General features: G+C 33.0%; 1 protein-coding gene across 8 annotated transcripts in view; it reads left to right on the top strand.

Moving 5' to 3' along the window:
* POSTN (periostin) overlaps nt 1-20968 on the top strand; it is a 36229-nt gene extending 15261 nt beyond the window's left edge. The window contains exons 10-23 of one of the 8 annotated variants that reach the window (XM_043577612.1): nt 1112-1260; nt 2371-2507; nt 3688-3818; nt 4358-4488; nt 4595-4697; nt 4804-4871; nt 5596-5641; nt 9075-9155; nt 12298-12387; nt 13059-13148; nt 13880-13957; nt 14347-14430; nt 18972-19013; nt 20183-20968. In XM_043577612.1, coding sequence (XP_043433547.1) covers nt 1112-1260; nt 2371-2507; nt 3688-3818; nt 4358-4488; nt 4595-4697; nt 4804-4871; nt 5596-5641; nt 9075-9155; nt 12298-12387; nt 13059-13148; nt 13880-13957; nt 14347-14430; nt 18972-19013; nt 20183-20220 — 1268 coding nt within the window. In that variant the 3' untranslated portion in view covers nt 20221-20968. The remainder of the gene's footprint in view (nt 1-1111; nt 1261-2370; nt 2508-3687; nt 3819-4357; nt 4489-4594; nt 4698-4803; nt 4872-5595; nt 5642-9074; nt 9156-12297; nt 12388-13058; nt 13149-13879; nt 13958-14346; nt 14431-18971; nt 19014-20182) is intronic. The other 7 variants (XM_043577621.1, XM_043577628.1, XM_043577636.1 and 4 more) reach the window with 7 other exon arrangements.
* Nucleotides 20969-22017: the final 1049 nt, after the last annotated feature.

The raw sequence follows: 22017 nt of genomic DNA, 5'->3' as shown, positions 1-22017 counted from the left end.
CCCCACCAACCTTCACACACTATTTTTCTTCACCATGATTGTCTGCGTTAAGGAATAACAGACATTCTACAAGGTGCTGATTATTACTTTATTGACTACACATCATTAACACTATGTCGTCTCTGTTAAAATGTCCTTCATTTCAAAACATTTCATTAGAATAGATAATAGCCTACAGGGAGTGAAAGTTTTTGATAAAGGATGTTCAGTTATTCTATGACTCTAATCATGTTTCCAGCACACTTAAGGTATGTATTAATAGATCTTAAGAAAAATAAATCTGATTTGTTTATTTAACACCAACATAATATTTAAGAAAAAATAAGTATATTTTCCATCTCAAAATTTGATGTGAGGTGTCAAATTATAAATAAATAAAAGCAAGAGACTATTTATTATCACTTTCATATTATGATGCAAACTATAATTATAAGTATTTTATCTAAGAGCTGCTAATCAAGGATGGTGTTTAGATTAATGCAACCTGCCACTTTTTCCAGAAAAGTGATTTCATAAAGATGTATTTAAATTATAAGGCAAAACTGAGTAGTTAAAAAACAAGCATTATTTTTAAAATATTTTTTGAAATGCTAAATTGTGGTACATAGTGTTATTAACAAAAAATTCAAATTCCTAGAAATACTATTATTCCTCTATGTAATAGCTATATCCACATGTGTTGACATTAACCCACATTTAAGAGAGTGTATGTATTTTGATTTTCTCTTCAGAGGTAAATATAAATTTATAAATGATTCATCCATAGTATTTCATGTGATTAATGTATATCAAATTCTCAGAAAAAATCTTGGCCAATATTAGAGCTTAACTTTTGCCAATGACCACACAACACTATGTAGCCCTTATAGAGATGGAGTCCATCGTTTGGACTCCTCCGAATGATGTTATACTCATTTGATGGAATATCTCAGAGTTCCTAATTGGTGCATAGAATTCATATACTTGAGCATTTAGTTGACTCATATACGTTTTGAGCGCAGAATCCACAATATGGGTAGTATTAGGGATTTCCCATTTTCATGATTTTTTCTTACCAGGAGGAATTTTAATGCTTTCTAATTAATCCTTGTCCTCGTGAATTTATTTATAGATGATACTCTGAGCATGGATCAGCGGCTTCTTAAATTAATTCTTCAGAATCACATACTGAAAGTAAAAGTTGGGCTTAATGAGCTTTACAATGGACAAAAACTTGAAACCATTGGAGGCAAACAGCTCAGAGTCTTTGTCTATCGAACAGTAAGTAAATCAGGAAAATATAAGACATCCACATTGGCCTAAATGTCAAATGACATGTCCTTGTCTAAGAATGGAGTTATAATGAAAGTTTCTAGAACTTTATTAATGTGGTTTTATAATAGTAAATATTCAGAGGAGGATCAGGGAACTGAGTAATGTATGAAAAGACTGTGAAGAAAGGACACAAAAAGTGCAATGTAATAATAAATCAGATAATTTGAGTTTGTTTCATTATAAATAACTTTATGTTCTAAGGCATTTATTATTTCAATTCTAGAAATCACTAAAAGTTCTCTAAAGCAAGCTTTTGATTTATGAAGTCTTGTGCAGTTTACAAGGTAATTTTTTATAGACACATAAAGATCTCTGATGTCTATAAAATGGCTCTGACATATTTTTTCTGAGGGAAAATTTCTAGAAAGTATTACTAATGAAGATTACAATTCAACTAGCAGTGCTGTTCAATTTCTGTCCAGGTAACAAATGCATCTACAGCTCAAAGGTTTCATAGGAAGTCAAGCATTACCTGATAGGGCGCACAGCAGCTGCTCACTATGGCTCCACAATTCCATGACACACATTTTACAGGCTGCAGAAAATGGGCTGCATATACATATATTTGTTCAAAAACACTACAAAATAAATTGATAGGGACTCGCAGTCAGGAAAATATAATAAATATTTGTGAAGATCACAAAAGGCACTGAAGTCAGGAATAAAGAAGGTCCTAAAGAGTTAAAGGGCAAAAGTTTCTTAAAGGGGGTGTGGAAGAATGGTTAGAACCTGGAGAGGAATGATGAAAGATGTAGGCATGGAATTCTATGGAATTTTTGTTACTTCCTGATGAAACCATTTCCTGGTGAATTTTTGTTATTTCCTGATGATGATACATAGAGTAGCCTAGCTAGTAACTGACCGAATAAGAAGTGTGAGATCAGATTGTACCAGACCATAAAAACAGAATTGAGATGCTGTTTCTTCCAGTCACAGAGGTCAGAAGACCTCTTAGAAGAGTCATTCCAGAAACTCAACTATGCAACTACTTCCACTTAGGACATCTCGATTAAGGACATACACAGCTGTGTCTTTCTTTTTTTTTTTTTTTGCTAGGCTGTCTGCATTGAAAATTCATGCATGGTGAGAGGAAGCAAACAAGGAAGAAATGGTGCCATTCACATATTCCGAGAGATCATCAAACCAGCAGAGAAATCCCTCCATGAAAAACTAAAACAAGATAAACGCTTTAGGTAAGCCTATTAGTTTCATTTATCCACACACACACACACACACACACACACACAAGAGAGAGAGAGCAAGAACTATTAACATAGTTTTGTTTCATAGTATTCCAAAAGGCATTCAGTATTCAATAATACTGAACGTAGAATTTACAGTAAGAAGTCCATGCAAATGTTTTCAAAACTGAAATATGTTAACACTATTTTACTTCCTAGTTCACCATAATATGATTTGGTGAGTGAAATAAGTTAATAGATGGACTTATTCCTTGCAAATTTTTTTGTATTTAAGTTTTTTAATGTTTTTTTTAATTTTTTTAACATTTATTTATTTTTGAGACAGAGAGAGACAGAGCATGAACGGGGGAGGGTCAGAGAGAGAGGGAGACACAGAATCTGAAACAGGCTCCAGGCTCTGAGCTGTCAGCCCAGAGCCTGATGCGGGGCTCAAACTCACGGACCGCGAGATCATGACCTGAGCCGAAGTTGTCTGCTTAACCAACTGAGCCACCCAGGCGCCCCAAGTTTTTAAATGTTAAAATCATTAATAATTATTAATAATTAAAATAATACATATTTCATTAGTATTTTATTAATAAACATTAAATATTTAATTTTTAAAAATGACATTATATACTAGCCAAGACTAGTTTGTAGAATTTTAAATGAAAACTACACGCTTCTTTTTGTTATAAAGTGTGACCTTATTAAGTTTTATAGGATAAAAACCACGTTTAGGAAATTAAACAAAAATTTTTTTAATGTTTATGCATTTTTGAGAGAGAGAGAGGGAGAGAGAAAGAGAACATGAATAGGGGAGGGGGAGAGAGAGAGGGAGACACAGAACTCGAAAAAGATTCCAGGCTCTGCACTGTCAGCACAGAGCCTGACATGGGGCTCAAACCCACGAACTGTGAGATCATGACCTGAACCAAAATTGGATGCTTAACTGACTGAGCCACTCAGGCACTCCCCGAGTTTAGGAAATTTTAAAAACCATATGTATATTTAAATAATTTCCCCCTGATTAAACTTTCTTAACAGGTAAACTGCATCTGAACTATGAAAATGTATGAACATTTTCTCATGCTTTCCAGAATATATGGATGCTCTTTTATTCCATGCATTGTGGGTGAGCATACCTAAATCTAAATCTAACAGAATAAATATACATATCTTTCCTGCTTAGCATTTTCCTCAGCCTACTTGAAGCCGCAGACCTGAAAGAGCTCCTGACACAACCTGGGGATTGGACCTTATTTGTCCCAACCAATGATGCCTTTAAGGGAATGACAAATGAAGAAAAAGAAATTCTGATTCGTGAGTAAAAGTGGATACCAGATATTTGTCCTTTGTGTTCAGGATCTCATTTCTTCCTCAAGCATTCCTGCACAGAAGTCAGCCTCAAAAATGTCCCCACTTTAATATTCATGCCTAGCATTAGTTTCCTTTAATTCCACATGGAATATACGGAAAGTCACTCATTAATGTTCTTAATTACATTAGTAATTACATTACATTAGCAGTTGCTTGCCGTCATGTTGTTGACCTAGATGTTCACTTATGCTATTTCTATTTGAGTCCACACAACTAGGTGACAAGGAAAGAAACAATTCCAATTCCAAAAATGATTTGATTTTTTTCCTCCCAGTAAGTTGGCTAATATTTTGATTGAACAGACTGAAGTGACTGTTTTGACATGGCATTCGTTGATAGCAACTTGAAGGAACAATGAAATGATGAGAAATCACAGTGTGGAAAAACTAAAGACAAAGAAATATTTTTATCCTTAGTTTTTCTAGTATCAAATTATCAAAAAATATGACATGTTATAAATAAATATATATTTTTCCCTCCAGGAGACAAAAATGCCCTTCAAAACATCATCCTTTATCACCTGACACCAGGAGTTTTCATTGGAAAGGGATTCGAACCTGGTGTTACTAACATTCTGAAGACCACACAAGGAAGCAAAATCTATCTGAAAGGAGTGAGTTCTCTAGAATGAATTTATGATAGCATTCACTTATTGTTCAATTATCTTCGTGTTAATTTTTCATTAAACTTCTCACTGATGTTATCCCCTGTTTTGATAGGTAAATGATACACTTCTGGTGAATGAAGTGAAATCAAAAGAATCTGACATCATGACAACGAATGGTGTCATTCATGTTGTAGATAAACTCCTCTACCCAGCAGGTTGGTAATTACCGAACTCACTATTGGGCTACATCTTTTTCAACAGAAGCGTATATTTGTATTTCAAATGCTCTTATCAATATTAATTTAATATTCCTCTTCATAGACACACCTGTTGGAAATGATCAGCTACTGGAAATCCTTAATAAACTGATCAAATACATCCAGATTAAGGTACAGAACATTATTGGATTTGTTCCTAAACAGATATTGCAGGTTTTACATAAAAGACTAGAAATGTATACATGAGTAGCTTAGATGTACCCTGGACTTGGACCGCTCTTTGTTGATTATGTACCATTGGCTCACCCGTGAGTAAATGAGATAATTTCTTTATGGTTTTATTCTACAAATATCTCTGAAACCTACTTGGGCTCAAGCACTGTATTAACTATAATGGGAAATGTTAAGCTGAATCAGAGATGTCCCTTTATTTAAAAAATACAGTCCAGTTGGAAAGAAAAGAAATGCAGATAAAAAATACTATAATCTTTCTATCACCAAATGCCTTTGCTACAGAATATAAGGGAAAGAGAAAGTATGTACTTGTAAAAAAATTATCACTCATCACAGTAGTTAAAGGCAAAAAAGTATTTTCCCCCTTTATCCTTATAAAGTCAAAGTATCAGAAAACATATGAAATATTATTTAATAAACATTTAACTTTGGATTAACTATTCCATAATTTTTAAGACTCTTGAGTAACACCTTCAATAATTTTTACGCCATCTGACCCAATAGCAGGAGATTGTAAAATGGTTTATATGAAGACTTCATTTCTATTAAATGTAATGATACCTTCACTATTTTCACTTTAGTAAGAATTAAAGTGGTGCCATGATTTTGTTAGTAAAACTACTAATTTCATGTTACTAAATACAAGTGTATTTATTTTCAGTTTGTTCGTGGTAGCACCTTCAAAGAAATCCCCATGACTGTCTACAGTAAGTACATAATGAATATTTGTCACATACAAGTGACAAGATGTACAAAAAAGAAAACACAATATTTACTTTGTACTTGGAAGTTATTGATAATCTGGTATTTAGAATTCCAAACAATGGCAAATTTCATCCCACTTGACACAGGCTTAAGGTCTGGATGAGACCTCTCAGCCAGAGCCATTACCATTCAGCCTCTATGGACCACTTTCCCATTCATCTGAAAAACAAGAATGATAGGATATGGGAATAGCAGTAAAACATAATTGCTAGCATGGAAAAAAAAAGACATACAAACATACGAAGAGGAGAGACAGCCAAAAGGCATTCCAGAACTATCTGAAAATTCAGATGTATGGACACAGAAGTAACACTTGCTGAAGGATTTGTAGTTCATTCCACCCTCAAGCCATCAGCTTTCTAAGGGCACGGTGGGAGGGGTGTGCCAAAGAATCCTAATGTTTATGAATTGGCAGTTCAAAAACTCTCCCCATCCAAAAGTGGATGGGGAGAAATCCAAATCCAAAAATTGGTCTTTGCCAGGCAATAAACCTAAGTTCCTAGATTCCAAGGTTCTTTTATCCCTGACTTTACCAGATTATCAAAATTAAACCTCTACTACTTAACAATGGTAAAGGGCATTTCATTCTCATAACTGTGACGTGTAGTATTCTTTTTCCAATGTGCTTTTTTCATCATTTGTCTTTTTGCTTTCCTTTGTTGTAGCTTTCAAAGCAGAAATTCTTTTCATTTTGTTTTGACTCTACAATTAAACACTCAAAATGCACCAGTAGTTAAAGGATTACTTCAATTCCCACATTTACCCTGGCTAGAAAATAACTCCATTTTATACTGTGATCATTCTGTTATTTGATAGAAAAAAATCCTTAAGATTTACACTAGATATGGAAAAAGAATAAAGAAAATGTAAGGAGCAAAACAAAATGTCTGCTGATTTCAATGATGTAATAATAACACACGCAAATCCAGTATCAGGCCAGCTCAGCACTGTTTGAAAGATGGAGCTGGAATAGCTATGATTCAACCTGGTATAAATTCCAGTATGGAAGTATACAATCTTGTATATATTTTATAACAAATTAAAGAATCATTATGGGCTCTATTCATCAGAAATGTTATGTCATCTTTCTCACTAAAGATGTATAACTATACTACATTTCTTTACCTTTCCTACTTTATCCATTAAAGGTCCACTACTTTCTACATGTGCCAATGCAATATTTTGCTTAGAGTGAGCCACAATCTTATAATTCCTTTATTTTCCTCTCTTAAAATTGGATCCTCACTCACAGAAAATACGTTACGATTTACGAAAATATGTAAGTCTAATACACCTTGTCTACCTACTCAAAGCTCTTGAAACTGCTCAGAGATTTGCATTCTGATGCCAGATGTTTCTTTAACTCCTCGCCACATGGAAATGCTGCTATTTAGAAGTGTCCCTCAAATAGAGGTGGAAAATAATTAAAACTAAGATTCCATTTTTATGTTCCTTTATTGACTTGTCTCTAAAATTTCTTTAATTTCCTTGCTATATATTATTCTTATCCCCAAAATATCATAGTTTTCAATTGTATGGGGGAAAAATTCTCTTTAGTATATGTTGCCAAATACATAACATTTGAGGTACAGCAGAATAAAATCAGTATTTGATCCTCAGCCCAGGACTTGTCAAAACTATTTAAGTCTTCAGTCAAGCAAGATTGAAACAAAGCTACCAACCTATAGCAACATCCCATACTTTGAGTCCCACTTGAAAATTTATGCTAAAAGTAATTAACCCATTTTGATAGTAGCAGCAGAGACCTCTGTGGATTTAGTTTTCATGGAAAGGTTTCCTGTGCAAGACCACTTGTGGGATCAGTAATTAGATGCATAGATTTGACATATATTAGAGCTTCATAATTTAAGATTTCAAGATATAAAATTTGATATGACTGAAACATAGTCACAATTAAAGTCTGGAACTCATAGGAATTTTTAAAAGTTGACACAGCTAAACCTTTCAGAAACCAAAGGTGACAATGTGACAGAAACCCAAATTGTGCTAACATCTCCTCTCTAATGTGTCAACACAATCTGTTATAATTGCAGTTAGCTTTAGTGTGGCCCACTATCTAATGGAGCCGTCATTTAAAAAAAAACATTTTTAATGTTTATTTATTTTTAATGTTTATGTATTTTTGAGAGACAGAGAATGAGCAGGGGAGGAACAGAGAGAGAGGGAGACACAGAATCTGAAGCAGGCTCCAGGCTCTGAGCTGTCAGCACAGAGCCGGACACGGGGCTCAAACTCACGTGCTGTGAGATCATGACCTGAGCCGAAGTCAGCTGCTCAACCGACTGAGCCACCCAGGCGCCCTAACGTTTATTTATTTTTGAGAGAAAGAGAGAGACAGACAGAGAGTGAGTTGGGGTGGAGGGTGGTAGAGAGAGAGGGAGACACAGAATCTGAAGTAGGCTCCAGGCTCTGAGCTGTCAGCAGAGCCCGACACAGGACTTGAACCCACAAGCTGTGAGATCATGACCTGAGCTGAAGTCAGAAGCTTAACTGACTGAGTCACCCAGGCACCCCTAATGGAGCCATCTTTTAAGGTTTCTAAGTAGAAATGACAAAAGCCAGTAGCTCTGGTTGTATGGCTCCAGAGGCACATTTCCAGTTAATCTGTACAAAAAAAAAAAAAAAAAAAAATTCACCAAATAGTTTGCTGCTATTTTAAATAAATTTTGCATATTATTTTCTGAGTTGGGTGGATGGCACATTTCAAATACATACTTCTAAGTTTTAAAAAAATGATGATGATATTAAGGCTGAAAACTAAACATTTTAGCCTATAATTTAAACACTGATCATATCATATTTGTTGCATAGAGCTCATATTTGGCTGGTTGAAATTTATTTTTACTTTTAATTATTTTGAACTATTTTTTCATATTTTCCTTTCTATATCACTGTTATCAAATGCATGAAAAATATTTTGTCTTTGTCTTTCATTTTTTCTTATGAGAAAAAATACCCAACAATGCAATTGAAGATATTATGAATCGCATGAAATTAATCATGTTTATTTGTCTTCTGTTGCTATGCAGCCAATATTTTCAAGAAGTACTAAAGAAGGTAAAGAGCTTTAGTGTTGCAGTTCAAAATTACAGGTCTCTAGATAGAATTCCTCACTTAGTGTGTATATATTTCACTGGAACAAATCCATGTGTCTGGACTTCAGAGTACACCATCTGGACATGAGAAGACGATAGATAATGTACCATGAATATTTACTGGACCTGACTGCCTGAACACATTACCACCCCTTATACCTCAGTACCCAGCAAAGATTAAGACAAAGAGAGAGAGGACAATTTTATTCAGGTTGTTTTTATGGAAACATCATTTATGTTCCACTTTCTATACTTTCAGCAACTAAAATTATAACCAAAGTTGTGGAACCAAAAATTAAAGTGATTGAAGGCAGTCTTCAGCCTATTATCAAAACTGAAGGTAAAATCAACTGTTATACATGGTTCCTTCTTTGTGGAAAAAAATCCAAGTAATAGACTGATTTCTATGAATGTATCTACATTCTTTTTGAAACTAACATGCTAAATATTTCTATATCAATGGCATGCTCATGTGATTGCAGAATGCGGAATGCAAATTATTTAGCAGAGTAGATGGTGCATTCCTAATACTTTCAGTACATTTGCTTGTACTTGATTTCATTTCAACCTAATTGGCCATTGCATTAGCACTAGAACCCAGATAAATACATAAGTAAACAAATAAACAAATAAATCCGAGCTTTATTTTATACTGCAATTAGACTCCTTCAGTGTACTATTTTGTAGCTTTATCTGCAATCTCCCCACATGGATATCTTGTTATAAGAAGCTCTTCCAAAAATACAGGCATTTTTCATTCAACCATCTAAGAGAGCACTGAAGCTGTACATTGATGAAAGCTTTTAAAATAATAACCACATATGATATATTTTTAAATCAGACCACCAGAAACAGATGAAGGAATAAGCAGCTGGTGCATTAAGTCAAAAAGAAATAAGTATTCTTAATTGCGGTCCTGAACTTACATATTGAGAATACACATATTCTTATATACATATATATAATATACATCAATTGGTATATTTATTTTCCTTCTGGTATTTCAGACTAGAGTATTAAATAGTTTTCTTTCTACCGTCACTGTCTGTTAGTCAACTCCAACATTTTTGATGCCACCTTTATTTCATGCATTTTAATTATTACCAAGGGTCAGACCGTAAGAACATTTTATTTTTATGTCTAAGCATCTTAATGTGGTGACTGACCACAGTGAAAAGACCAGGATTTCTCCTTTATTCTTAAGAAGGATAGAAACAATCTTCAAAAAAAAGAATAAATCACGTTCTCAATTGAATGTCAAAAAAACTATTACTTTAATTATTTTTGATTATTTGATATAACTTTGTTTATTTTTGATATTTCTTCTCATTCTGTAAATTGAGATGGCAATTTCTTGAATATTTTTGTCTCTTCCTTTAAAGGCAGGCCATGATTTACATTTAAATATTGGAAACATACATATAAAAGTTTATTTCCTAGCTAATTAATTATCTATATTTTTATTCTTGAGACCTAAATTTGATAATTGATGTAGGCTTTGAAATCTGTGCTTACTAAAAAAATACTACACCTATGGTCATTTGATTTCTTTTATATTTTGATGAGAATTTGGTGTCTTAAGAAATTAAATCACTTAAATTTTTGTTGAGAAATTTTTCTTGATCATTTTAATGAAAATTATCAAATAATCCTTGGTAATACATTTGATTTTAACATTCTTATACTCTTTTTAAAATTAGATTCCCTAAAAATTTATATAATCACTTGTACACAGCTTCTATAATAAAAATCATTCACATGTGTTTTTCTTATTTCCAAAGATTCCTATCTTTTCTTTCAAGCTTCTTCATTCAACCCATTTATCTTCCCAATTTTTGCCAGTGGGATTCTATTGTATTAATCTTTCTTGAATTAGGCACCCAGTGGAGCATCAACTCTACCTGGGTTCTTCCTAGAAAGGGAACAAGGATGACAAATGGGGTCATGTCACCGACGTATTAAAAATTTTTAAGTTCAAAGATTCAGAAGTTTTATGTCTGTGTAGCATACTGAAGGAAACACGTAATTATCTTGACACCCATTCACAATTGTCCAGCTCTAACATTGCTACTGGCATTTCCCTATCACTGAATTTTTGCAGGTTCATTAATGACTCCTGAATTCTTACTAAGTATATACTAGACTCCAAAATACAATTTAAAGTATTTCTTATAAAGGGTACTTAACCAATTATAGAATTAAGAATAAATCAACTGAAATTCATTTCAACAAACACTTACTGAGCATCTTATTATAGTGCTAGGCATTCTCCTAAGTGCTGGCAGTAAATGTGAAAAAAAAAAAGATTTGATAAAAATCCCTACCTTCATAGAGCATCATGATAGAGGGTGTTTCTGAAATTTCAGTTTAGGCTTTTCCAAAAGAAATGTTGATTTGGATGTTTTATTAACTCATTTCTGTCCTTAAATTCCTTAGGTGTAGTTTCCTTTTGAAATTTCTACACCTTAAAAACCTGGACTTACACTTGATACTCAATATCCCTTGGTCCCACAGATCAAATATTATGATATCATTCATTTATTATTTGAATGAACAATTATCTTCATTATTTTAGATTGTTTTAGACTAACTCTGGGTAATGGTGTAACATTGAAAATTTCTGGACAAACAAATAAAGCCTCTCAAAGATAAGCAAATATAGTGACATTCAACTGCTGAAGGGTGTTACAGTATGAGTTAAATGTACTGAACTTTACTTTTCTTCTCTATAAAATAGTCTTGGTCAACTAATGTAGTAATCAGCTTTCTAACATTCAAAATGATTTTCTCTGGGAGCAAAATCATTTTGTAAGTCAAATGCAACATTTGTTTAACTTCTGCATTTGAAGGACTGTTTTATTATTAATTAGTATATTAATTATTAAAATAATTAGTAATTATTAATCAATAAATAATTTCCATATATAAGGTAAGTACTCAAATTCATTTTCCCAGAAAATCTGAAATTCGGTGTATTAAATATATGTACCAAAAGTTGAGGTTTTTTTACATGTTCAGTCTTATGCACATTTGATAAAAAGGGTACAGTATTGAGTAATTAAAAATTAAATTTAAAAATTTAATAAAAGTTATAGATGATACAAGCATAGTAAAGTAAGATCTAAATTACTTATCATTAGAGCAACTTAAATTTGTACATACTGTATAATTCACAAAGTACAGCGACATATAATACCTTCTGTGATTCTACTTCACAACTGCAAATGAATGGATGAACTTATGCTAAATGCTAAAACATGAATCATGAAAGTAATTGTAGTAGCACACCAATAGACTGAGTCATTTGGTCTCATAAATACTGCTTAATTTGAAGACAATGGGAAATGTTTAAAATTGATTTCATAGAACCTGAAACCACTTTGATGTTTGAATAACACCAAGTGTTAAAACAAATTTCCTGTTCTGTCAAAGTTAAAGAACTGCCTTAACATGATAATTTGTCTCCTAAAACAATACCTCAGGACCCACAATAACAAAGGTCAAAATTGAAGGTGAACCTGAGCTCAGACTGATTAAAGAAGGTGAAACAGTAACTGAAGTGATCCATGGAGGTGCGTTATGTGTATTTCCTAAAGCCTAGTTAGGATCACTGTGATTATTTTGAAATAGTGTTGGTTAAATATATTGAACATCTGATGTTTTCTCTTGGCTTTCTTTTTATATAAATTGTGGGAATATTTTTCTCACTTACAAATAAAATACAATTTACCTTTAATGAAATTAAGCCAATGTAACAAATTGGAGTTAATTTAACCATTAAGCCACCAGGTCCAACATATGCATATCATGCATATGCAAGTGATGACTATGAAATATAATGATAATAATAATGTCAATACAAAGTGGTCTATTTGATTTAGAAGAAAAAATGACCATTGTATAAGGTTGACTAATCAGTCACTGCTGGGACTCTCCAGCAGGGTTCCCACTCTAATGATGTATAATTCCCTGGATTCTTACTAAACACTCACTCCATTGTCAGAAAATAAGTATGGCATGGAGAGTTAGCTCTCTCCCTCACCCAAGATTCAGGACATAACTGCTACAGTTTTTAGACATTTGTTGATCTAAACCTATTTAAGATATGTCCCCCAAATGATTATGTTTGAATTCTAAATGGTATGGCTTTGAGAAATATATTTAATAATGGAAATGTCTACATTTGGCAGTTTAGACATCATAAGGGGATATACCATATGAATTTTTCTTCCCCTACTTTTAGAGCCAATTATTAAAAAATACACTAAAATCATTGATGGAGTGCCTGTGGAAATAACCGAAAAAGAGACAAGAGAAGAACGAATCATTACAGGTAATCTTTGATTCCATACATGGAACTATGCTTGAATTATAAAGATAAAACCATAGTAAATCTTAAAAAAAGCTCTGTCTCTATAAGAATCACTAGAGAAATTGACTAAGTCATTTTCATGGTGGTTACTGAAGATACATCATTTTTTGACAGCAATAATATTATCCTAACTATTTAATCTGTGTTTTTCTCTGAATTGGAATTTGTGGACTAATCTATAAGCATGTGTTTTTATTATACATATTCATACATGTGACATAACATTTTCCCCTTGCTATTTGTAATGAGTTAGTAAATCCTAGAAGAAAAACGATTCCCTCCTTTGATTTTCCATTTAGCTTAGGGTTTATTACACATCTACATACTGAAATATACACAAGTTTGTATAAGGCAACTGATCAGTTTAGCAAACCACTGTGTCAGTCTCCCACCAATGAATTAGCCTAAAATTCTGAATTCAGCCATGTTTTAAGTATTTGTTTAAATGAGCAGTCAGCAACTATGGCTTGCGCCACCTACTTATGTAAAGTTCTGTTTGGAACCCAGTGTGATCCGTCCTTCATATAACGTGTGTAACTATTTTCACACTACAATGGCAATGTGAATAGCTGCACCACGAGCCGTATGGCCTACAAAGTCTAAAATACTTCCTATCTGGCCCTTTCGGTAGGAAGTTTGCCCATCGCTGTTTTAGACCTTTTTTTAAAAAAAAATTTTTTTCTTTCTTTCAGGTCCTGAAATAAAATACACTAGGATTTCCACTGGTGGTGGAGAAACGGAAGAAACACTGAAGAAATTATTGCAGGAAGGTCAGCAATAAATATTGCAAGAAGGTGTAGAAAAATTAAAATGTGACTTGACCTAAGCTACCTGTTTCAGTCTAAGATAATCTTTGAGCCCTTTTACAGGTTTTCTACTCTATCTCATTCTTTCATTCAAGTTCCATGCCAGCATGTGAAAAAAAGCCCAAAGATAGAGAATGAAATCCAAATGACATTGGGTTGTATTGATTGTTTTGTGATATATTGTTCAATAGCCTTATAAGAAAACTGACATCAAAAACCAACACTAAAGATAGAAAAAGAACCAAGTGTTGGTCTGGAATTCATTGTTTGCCAGATGCCATTATGTATCACATCAAGTCTCCTGTGTTTCTATTACATAAACCAATTTCTGCTATAAACATGTATCCTCTCAGAGGTCACCAAGGTCACCAAATTCATTGAAGGAGGTGATGGTCATTTATTTGAAGATGAAGAAATTAAAAGACTGCTTCAGGGAGGTTAGTAAAAGGAAAACCACTAACCCGCCTAACAGGTTCTGGTGACTGAATTCTTCAACTTTTTAAAGACTGAACATTCAGGTTTTTCTTTTCATAAGGCTGAAAAAGACAACATCATAGGTTGTCTTAAGAGACTGATCAGTTCAATAGAAGTTTAAGTAATAATAATGAAGAAATGATTACTAGTTGAAACGGTCTTTAAAAAGTTGTATGGTATAAACTTGGGGAGCAATGAATATTTTTTTTCTTTGATACAGATAATTGTAAGGATATTTTAAGTATCTGAAAGAAGAATACTTTTTAAATTGGTAGTTGTTTAAAGAAGTCTAAATTGACATACTTTTTATATTTAAAAAAATGTATTCACTGCCCCCACAACAATAATAAAAAGCATGTTTATAGATTTTTTAAGTGCATAGATCTAGAAATAAAAACAAAACAGTGCATTTAGCAATTTTCTTTTCCAAACTACATTCTTGAGAATGAATATCTGTTTCTTCTAACAGTTTGAGTGATAATCTATACCTGGAGATGTAAATTATTTTGCATATGAAATTAATCTTTAAAGTATGAATGTTCTCTGTCTATGGCATTAAAAGGACCTACTTTTAAAAGCAAAGGAGAAAAAAAAGAATTCAAAATCTTATGCAAACTCTAAATGGTAATTATTCAAAGAAATAGTAAATACTAATGAAATATTATTTGGGTAATTGGCATTTGAATAAATGAATTTCTAGTTCATTTTATTAAAAACGAAAGTATTTAGATGACAGATTGTTTTTTTTTTAATTTTTTTTTCTTTTTTTTCGACGTTTATTTATTTTTTTGGGACAGAGAGAGACAGAGCATGAACGGGGGAGGGGCAGAGAGAGAGGGAGACACAGAATCGGAAACAGGCTCCAGGCTCTGAGCCATCAGCCCAGAGCCTGACGCGGGGCTCGAACTCACAGACCGCGAGATCGTGACCTGGCTGAAGTCAGACGCTTAACCGACTGCGCCACCCAGGCGCCCCTAGATGACATATTGTTTTAAAGAAGCATATAAATTATTTACAAAAATCAAAAATACTTCTTGAAATATTTGAGAAACACAACTGAAAGTTGGTATTTCTCCAAAGTATTGTCCAAGATGGTTTTTCTGCTTAATTTGTTATCACTATGTCCAAGAAGATGTAAATTCTTTGGGGACCACACATATTTTAAGCAATTGTTTCTTTATTCTTTATTTTATATAGGTAAAACCTCTTATATATAGTGCTGAGACCCTTCAGCGATAGTAAAAATAAATAATTTTTATTTAACCAATGATTAAATTTCCCCTCAATAGAAAAATATGTGTCTGAAAAATACAAGATTTCCGTTCAGACTGCAGGGAGAGTGTGACACAGCCAAAGCCGTAATAGAATCAAGGTTTTCTGTATGATCTAATACAGAATTTACTCATCTACCCACAAATGTTTAACTGTCAGCTAGGTAAACAAGGATTTGAGGGAAGTGGTGAAGATATTATGAAGGTTAAATTGAATTCTTTTTTTTTGTTGTTAAGTCCTTGCCATAGTAAGCAGCTTTGTAGAATGGCAGTGCTTTTTAGAGAATGAATCAATTAGTAGCCGCACCTATATATACATTGCTTTGCTTTATCTAGTCTTAAACTTCAGGTAAGTATGTTTTCTCCACCTTTAATAAGCCCCAGGTAACAAGTCGATTATAGACAGCGAACTAAGTACACAACAATAACTTCAGGCAAAAGAAAATATACCTGCTACAAGAATATGATATTCTAATTTTAGTTAAGGAAATCTTTCTTTAACTCCTGTTTCTTTTATCCCAGAGGTTGATTCCTTTAGTTCTCAATATTTGGTTTCTCTACATATCTATAAAGCATTAATTTCCACAATGCCACATCACAAATTTTAAAAAACATTTCTAAGGCTTTTCTTCTCATAAGAAAGACAACATAAGAAGCATAGTTACTAGTATCTGGAAACTAACTGGACATGCTAGTATTTTTTTTTTTCCTAGCCCTGTAAAACCAATGCGTCATCACTGAGTTATAAGTGTCCAGATCCCGAGATACCTATTTCCAAAGAAGCTGCTGTGAATAAAGAGTACATCATGCAAGGCTTGCTTTTGTTCTTTCATAGTATAGACAATTGATCTCTATCCAAACTGTAGTCTTCATATTAAAGCTTGGAGTTTTCTATCTAGACTGCTTATAGTGATACATGTAGTACATTTTGATGAATTGAGTATATTCCTCAATTATTCTAGTCATGACTAGTAACATGGCTCAGTGGCCCTTTTGGTTTCAATATTGTGATTTACCATTGAAGTACATCCAAGCCCCCAACTAAAAAATGTTCTCATGAAATGCATAGAATTTTCACACTTATCTTAGATAAAATTACATTTACTAAAACTACCAAAGTAATTAAGGGAGAATATCAAGCTATAGAGGAAGGAACAAAAAACAAGTCATTTTGGATGGTTTTGACAAATCTGCCAATATAACATGTAAAGCCTGTGTAGAGAATAGGGATCAGCTTGCAGGTCTGGCTTTTGATCTGGGCTCCAACTCAAACTAACTTAAGTTGATTCTTCATCTGAAAATGAGGATAGTAATGTCACTTACTTATAAATGAGCTAATATATGAAAAGCACTTGGAATAATGCTCAGTAAACACAAGCTCCCAGTAATGCTAGCTACTGTAAATATCATGGCCGACTATATTAACACAATACACTTATATAGTATAAATGTAATGAAGTAATATTTTACACCTAATTTAAATTTCTGAGAGCCATACCCATGGTAAATATGCAAAAATCCGATAAATATTTGGGCTGAAGCACTTTACGTGTTTCATAAAACATGGTAGGGAGGGACCTTCATGTGGGATCATTCATATGATTGGTTTATTCTCCCACATTTTGCTTCTCTAAGCATATGACTTGATCCCACTTTCATTCATATTGAGATAGCAGAAAGCCACTGGGAACAAATCTGGTTTCCTACACTTTATTAAACTTTCTCCTAAAGATTTTTTTGCAAACAATTAGTGCTTATTTTAATATTATCATAGCAAACTAGTAACAAATTAATTACTTAATTGGATGCTGCCAAGTATATGAAAGAAAATCTAAGTGTAAGTGCTTGTTTTGAAACGTAATGCTGCAAATACTTCTGTGAGCTTGCTTTAAATTATACAGTAACTGTTATTTGGAGTTTAACAAGTCCATTATAAACAATGGTCTTATTCACTAATTAAAGACTGGATCCATCTCTTCTTGACTATATTTTATAAGCCCTTATTTTGTTACCAAATAAACCTGAAGTTAATGGAAATATATCAATTGGACCATAGTCCATAATTTAGACTTTTCTATCTCAAAAAAACTTAGACTCAATATCGAACCTAATGAGGTTTTCTACAGTTCTGTATTCTATTTTACTCTATTAACAACGTATCATAGGTGATTACACATCTTATATTCCGTGGGAAATAAACCATGTTGGAAATGTGCCAGGTAGAAACAAAATTATTCAAACATTTTTAAAATGTTTCTTTCTTAACTGTTGGTGACAGTTTCTTGCTTTACTTTTTAATGGAATTTCAGAGAATTGAAAAAAAAAAATATATATATATATATATATATAATAGAAAGATTTTGACCTGATTATTGGGTATAAATAATATATAAAAGCAAGAAATGTATAGAAAAAAATTTTACAAGGTAAGCAGAAAAATGAAGTCACTGTAGAAACCACATTTAACCTTGATCTTAAGCATCCAATAGCAGAGTGAAAATGTGAATTTGGGCCTACCAGGGGGTGTTGTTGAGGAGTTAAAGAAAAACAAGGAATTGGGAAGTATTATGCAACTATAACAACAAAAAAACTGTATAGTTATGAAACACTTTAAAATCTTAAATATGAAAGCTTTTATTATTTTTAACTAGTTAATTTTATAAATGGTCTTACAGGATTGGAATTAAACTTGGGAGTATGTTGGCACACATTTCCTAAGTTGCTTAATATTATATTTCTAGAGTTATTAGGCCAATGCTATCTTGTTGTCCTGGCGTTCTATAAGGTAATTGTGAATTAATTTATAATGAGAATTTCAGAGGCAGAAGTCTGATACATCACAAATAGGAATGACTGGAAAAATGACTCAATATCTCTGGGAAGACACTTCTGTTACACTGTATATAATATTAAATATTCCTTCATCATAAAGCAATGCTTTTTATAAAAAAAGTGAAAAAGTCATGTAAGTCACTTACTCTATGGAAAAATGACACATTGTATGGGGCTCCAAATGCTATAATGAAACAATGTTTTGCAAACAGTGAACATTTGTTCTCATCAGTGGACAACAAATGCCTGTCTGTAGCCAATGAAAAAGTCTCATGATTCCAAAAAAAACTACACGTTTAAGTGATGCTTATTTTAAACTTTATACTTTTCTTTAATTACGGTCTCCTGTCTATGTAAGCCATAACTTGAAAGTATTTCTAACTACAACTATTTAATTTTAGACACACCTGTGAGGAAGATACATGCCAACAAAAGAGTTCAAGGTAAATGTATTGATAGTACTGTGCATAGGAGATACATCCAAAGGGTAATGTTTTAATATATTTTATTGGATCTTGTTGTCTTTCAGGGAGACAAGTTAGCAAATTTTGAGGCAAAGTATTTTGCTGATAAAAATCAGAAAATAACTTATTCATGTTCTACACGATCAGTAAGATGTAAGGACAACAAATGTTAAAGGAAAGGCAATCATACTCAAGTGCTAGATTTTTGAAACCACTAAAGTAGATTCAAGTAGAGTTAAGTTGAAAAGAAATCCTTGAATATGAGCCAAGCAAAAGTTGGCTGCTGGTGAACCTGAACTCTCTAAAAATGTTAGAGATCAGGCTACAGTTTGAAACATTAGCAAATTAAACGTTAGTAAACATTAGTGGGTTCCAGCCCCACATCAGGCTCTGTGCTGACAGCTCTGAGCCTGGAGCCTGCTTCAGATTCTGTGTCTCCCTCTCTCTCTGCCCCTCCCCCGCTCACACTCTGTCTCTCTCTCTCAAAGATAAACGTTAAAAAAATAATAAAAAAATAAAACTATACACATACAGAAAGTTATTAATATAACTTTCTACAAAATTTTGATATATGTGTAGATTATACACATGCATATATTACCCATGCACTACAGTTTTCTTCATAACTATACTTATATGCATTTTCTAATCTTTCACTCAGGTTCTCTTGCATTCTAATAGATTAAACAATGACAGATTTTCCATGTGGAACTTCAAACAAATTCCAAGATTGGACTTTCTAAAATAATTACATATTAATAGTCAAAAGAAATTGCAAGGATTGTAAATGCATTATAGGTATATCTGATTTTAAACCAACCCAACTTAGACAATTGAAATTAAAGAATCAATTATACAAATACTTTTTAATTGAAGGTTTTATCAGGGATTTCTTCTAAACATCCTATTCATCCAAGTTTTCTAAAGAACTAAAATCAAACTTCAAATTATTATTCTCATACACTTTTAATCAAAAGATAACCTAGATTTCATCACCATAAACAGGATATTAAGAAAACAGAATATAATGTTTAATACAGTAAGAAATGATGGTCTTTATAGATATAGTCGTGCATAGGATATCATATTGTTAAATTCTAAAGTTTCATCACATTTACAATCTATGTGTTCATCTTTCTTCCTATCAGGATCTAGAAGACGATCCAGAGAAGGTGGTTCTCAGTGAAAATCCAGCAACCAGACAGCAAAGTTTATACCACCCTAAATCAATAACCTGATGCTAAGCGAAAACTATGAGAGCCACACTGACTTCAGGAAAAGAAACACCAGCACGAAAAAAGCAAACACAGAAAAATTCTGAATACAAATTTCACCTTTTTTTTCTCTGAATGAGAAACATGAAGGAAATTGTGGGGGTTAGTCTGCTGTGGGATAGGAACTGAAGGAAATAGAACACCTTACATACAGGCTTTTACATATTGACATTAAAAACTCTAGCTAACTTTGGAATCCATCAAAGAAGATTCTTGTCACCTGAGTTATCAAAATTCAAGTCTCACATTCCATTGAGAAGATTAAGCCTTGAATCTAAGAGATAGATAAAATGTATGCAAGCAGGTACCTCTCCATGGGAAGCTAAGCTATAAAACTGGGTGCTCAGTACTAAAAAAACAAGCAAACAAAATGTTTATGTCAAAAAACTTCACACATTTCTAATACAATGTGGGATTACCAGTAAATTATGTTATTTCTACAACTAATTTTGTACTCTTGAAATGTTTGCCATATGCTTTTTTCAATACATATTTTTATCTCAAATTTTCAATAAAACAATTTTTTCAGTTATAAAAAGAATTACTTCAAGTTGGGTAATCAGAAAACTCAAGGTTTAAATTAATAAGTGGTTTGGACTTGGGAACAAGACTTTATACCTCTTTTTTATTACAAATACTCAATAAAGGAAATTGAATGAATTTAGTGTTTCTTGAATTTTTTAAACTATTATGTTACATAAAGAATCATTACTCAATGAAGCAATCATTAAGCATCAACTGAATACCTAATAGAACCCCCGAACCATGCCAGGTTGTGAACCAGACAGTTACTGTCTTCAAAGAGTAAAGAAACAAATCACCAATAATTCATAACTCACTTTGAGCTATAGTAGAAGAATAAACAGTTCTACACAGACACAAATACTTTAATTTTTCCTAGGATTTTGCTAGATATAGGAAAAGTCACAGAGATTCCCTTAACTAAGACTGAAGTAACACTGGAATCCATTGCACAGTAAAAGAAAAATATTTGTTTGCAGAGAATGATAAAGATATCAGTTGATCTACTTAGATCTCAACAAGTGTCATCTTGTGAATGAGAGCAATCAGGGAACAGAATCCACACTCATGAGAAACTGGTGACTATGTAATAAAATTGTATTATACACATAAAACTGAGGAAGGTCAAACTCAAGATACCAGTCTTGATCACAGATGTCCAGCTTGGATGAGAGCCTCACTACTAGCATACAATTAAAGGATCTAAATTTGGGGGGGGGGGGTAGGTGAAAGCATTGGTTTTTTGGGGAAGCAATTGGGATGAGGAAGTAAAATATAAAGATACGACAGTGACATGGAGGAAGTGCTCAAGAGCCTTGGTTTTCCAGAATGCTTTCTAGTCCAGGATAGTGGTGAGATTTATGTATAGCATTTAGAACCTCTGCCAGGCAGCAAAATGCCCCACTAACTCTTGTATTCATGCAGAGAATCTTGGGACTACAATCTCAACTGGACAGAGTGTGGCCATGGTGGTCCCAAAATGATTCAGAGGGATGGTTATATAAGGTAGTACTGGTAGAATATACTGAACCATCATCAACAAAGATGACTATTCCAAAAAGACAGCATGTTGTTCATGATCCTCTGAAGATCACAAGTTATTGCATAGAGTAAATAGAAGGTTGGCTCATTCAGTTAGCCACCTTCAGGGTTTTCATTTGATGATGAGACAAGTGTTCCCAAGTTGT

Source organism: Prionailurus bengalensis, chromosome A1 (assembly GCF_016509475.1).
Source record: "Prionailurus bengalensis isolate Pbe53 chromosome A1, Fcat_Pben_1.1_paternal_pri, whole genome shotgun sequence".
NCBI lineage: Eukaryota > Metazoa > Chordata > Mammalia > Carnivora > Felidae > Prionailurus > Prionailurus bengalensis.
Note: the sequence above shows the minus strand (reverse complement) of the source record. Positions and strands in the feature narration are given on the sequence as shown.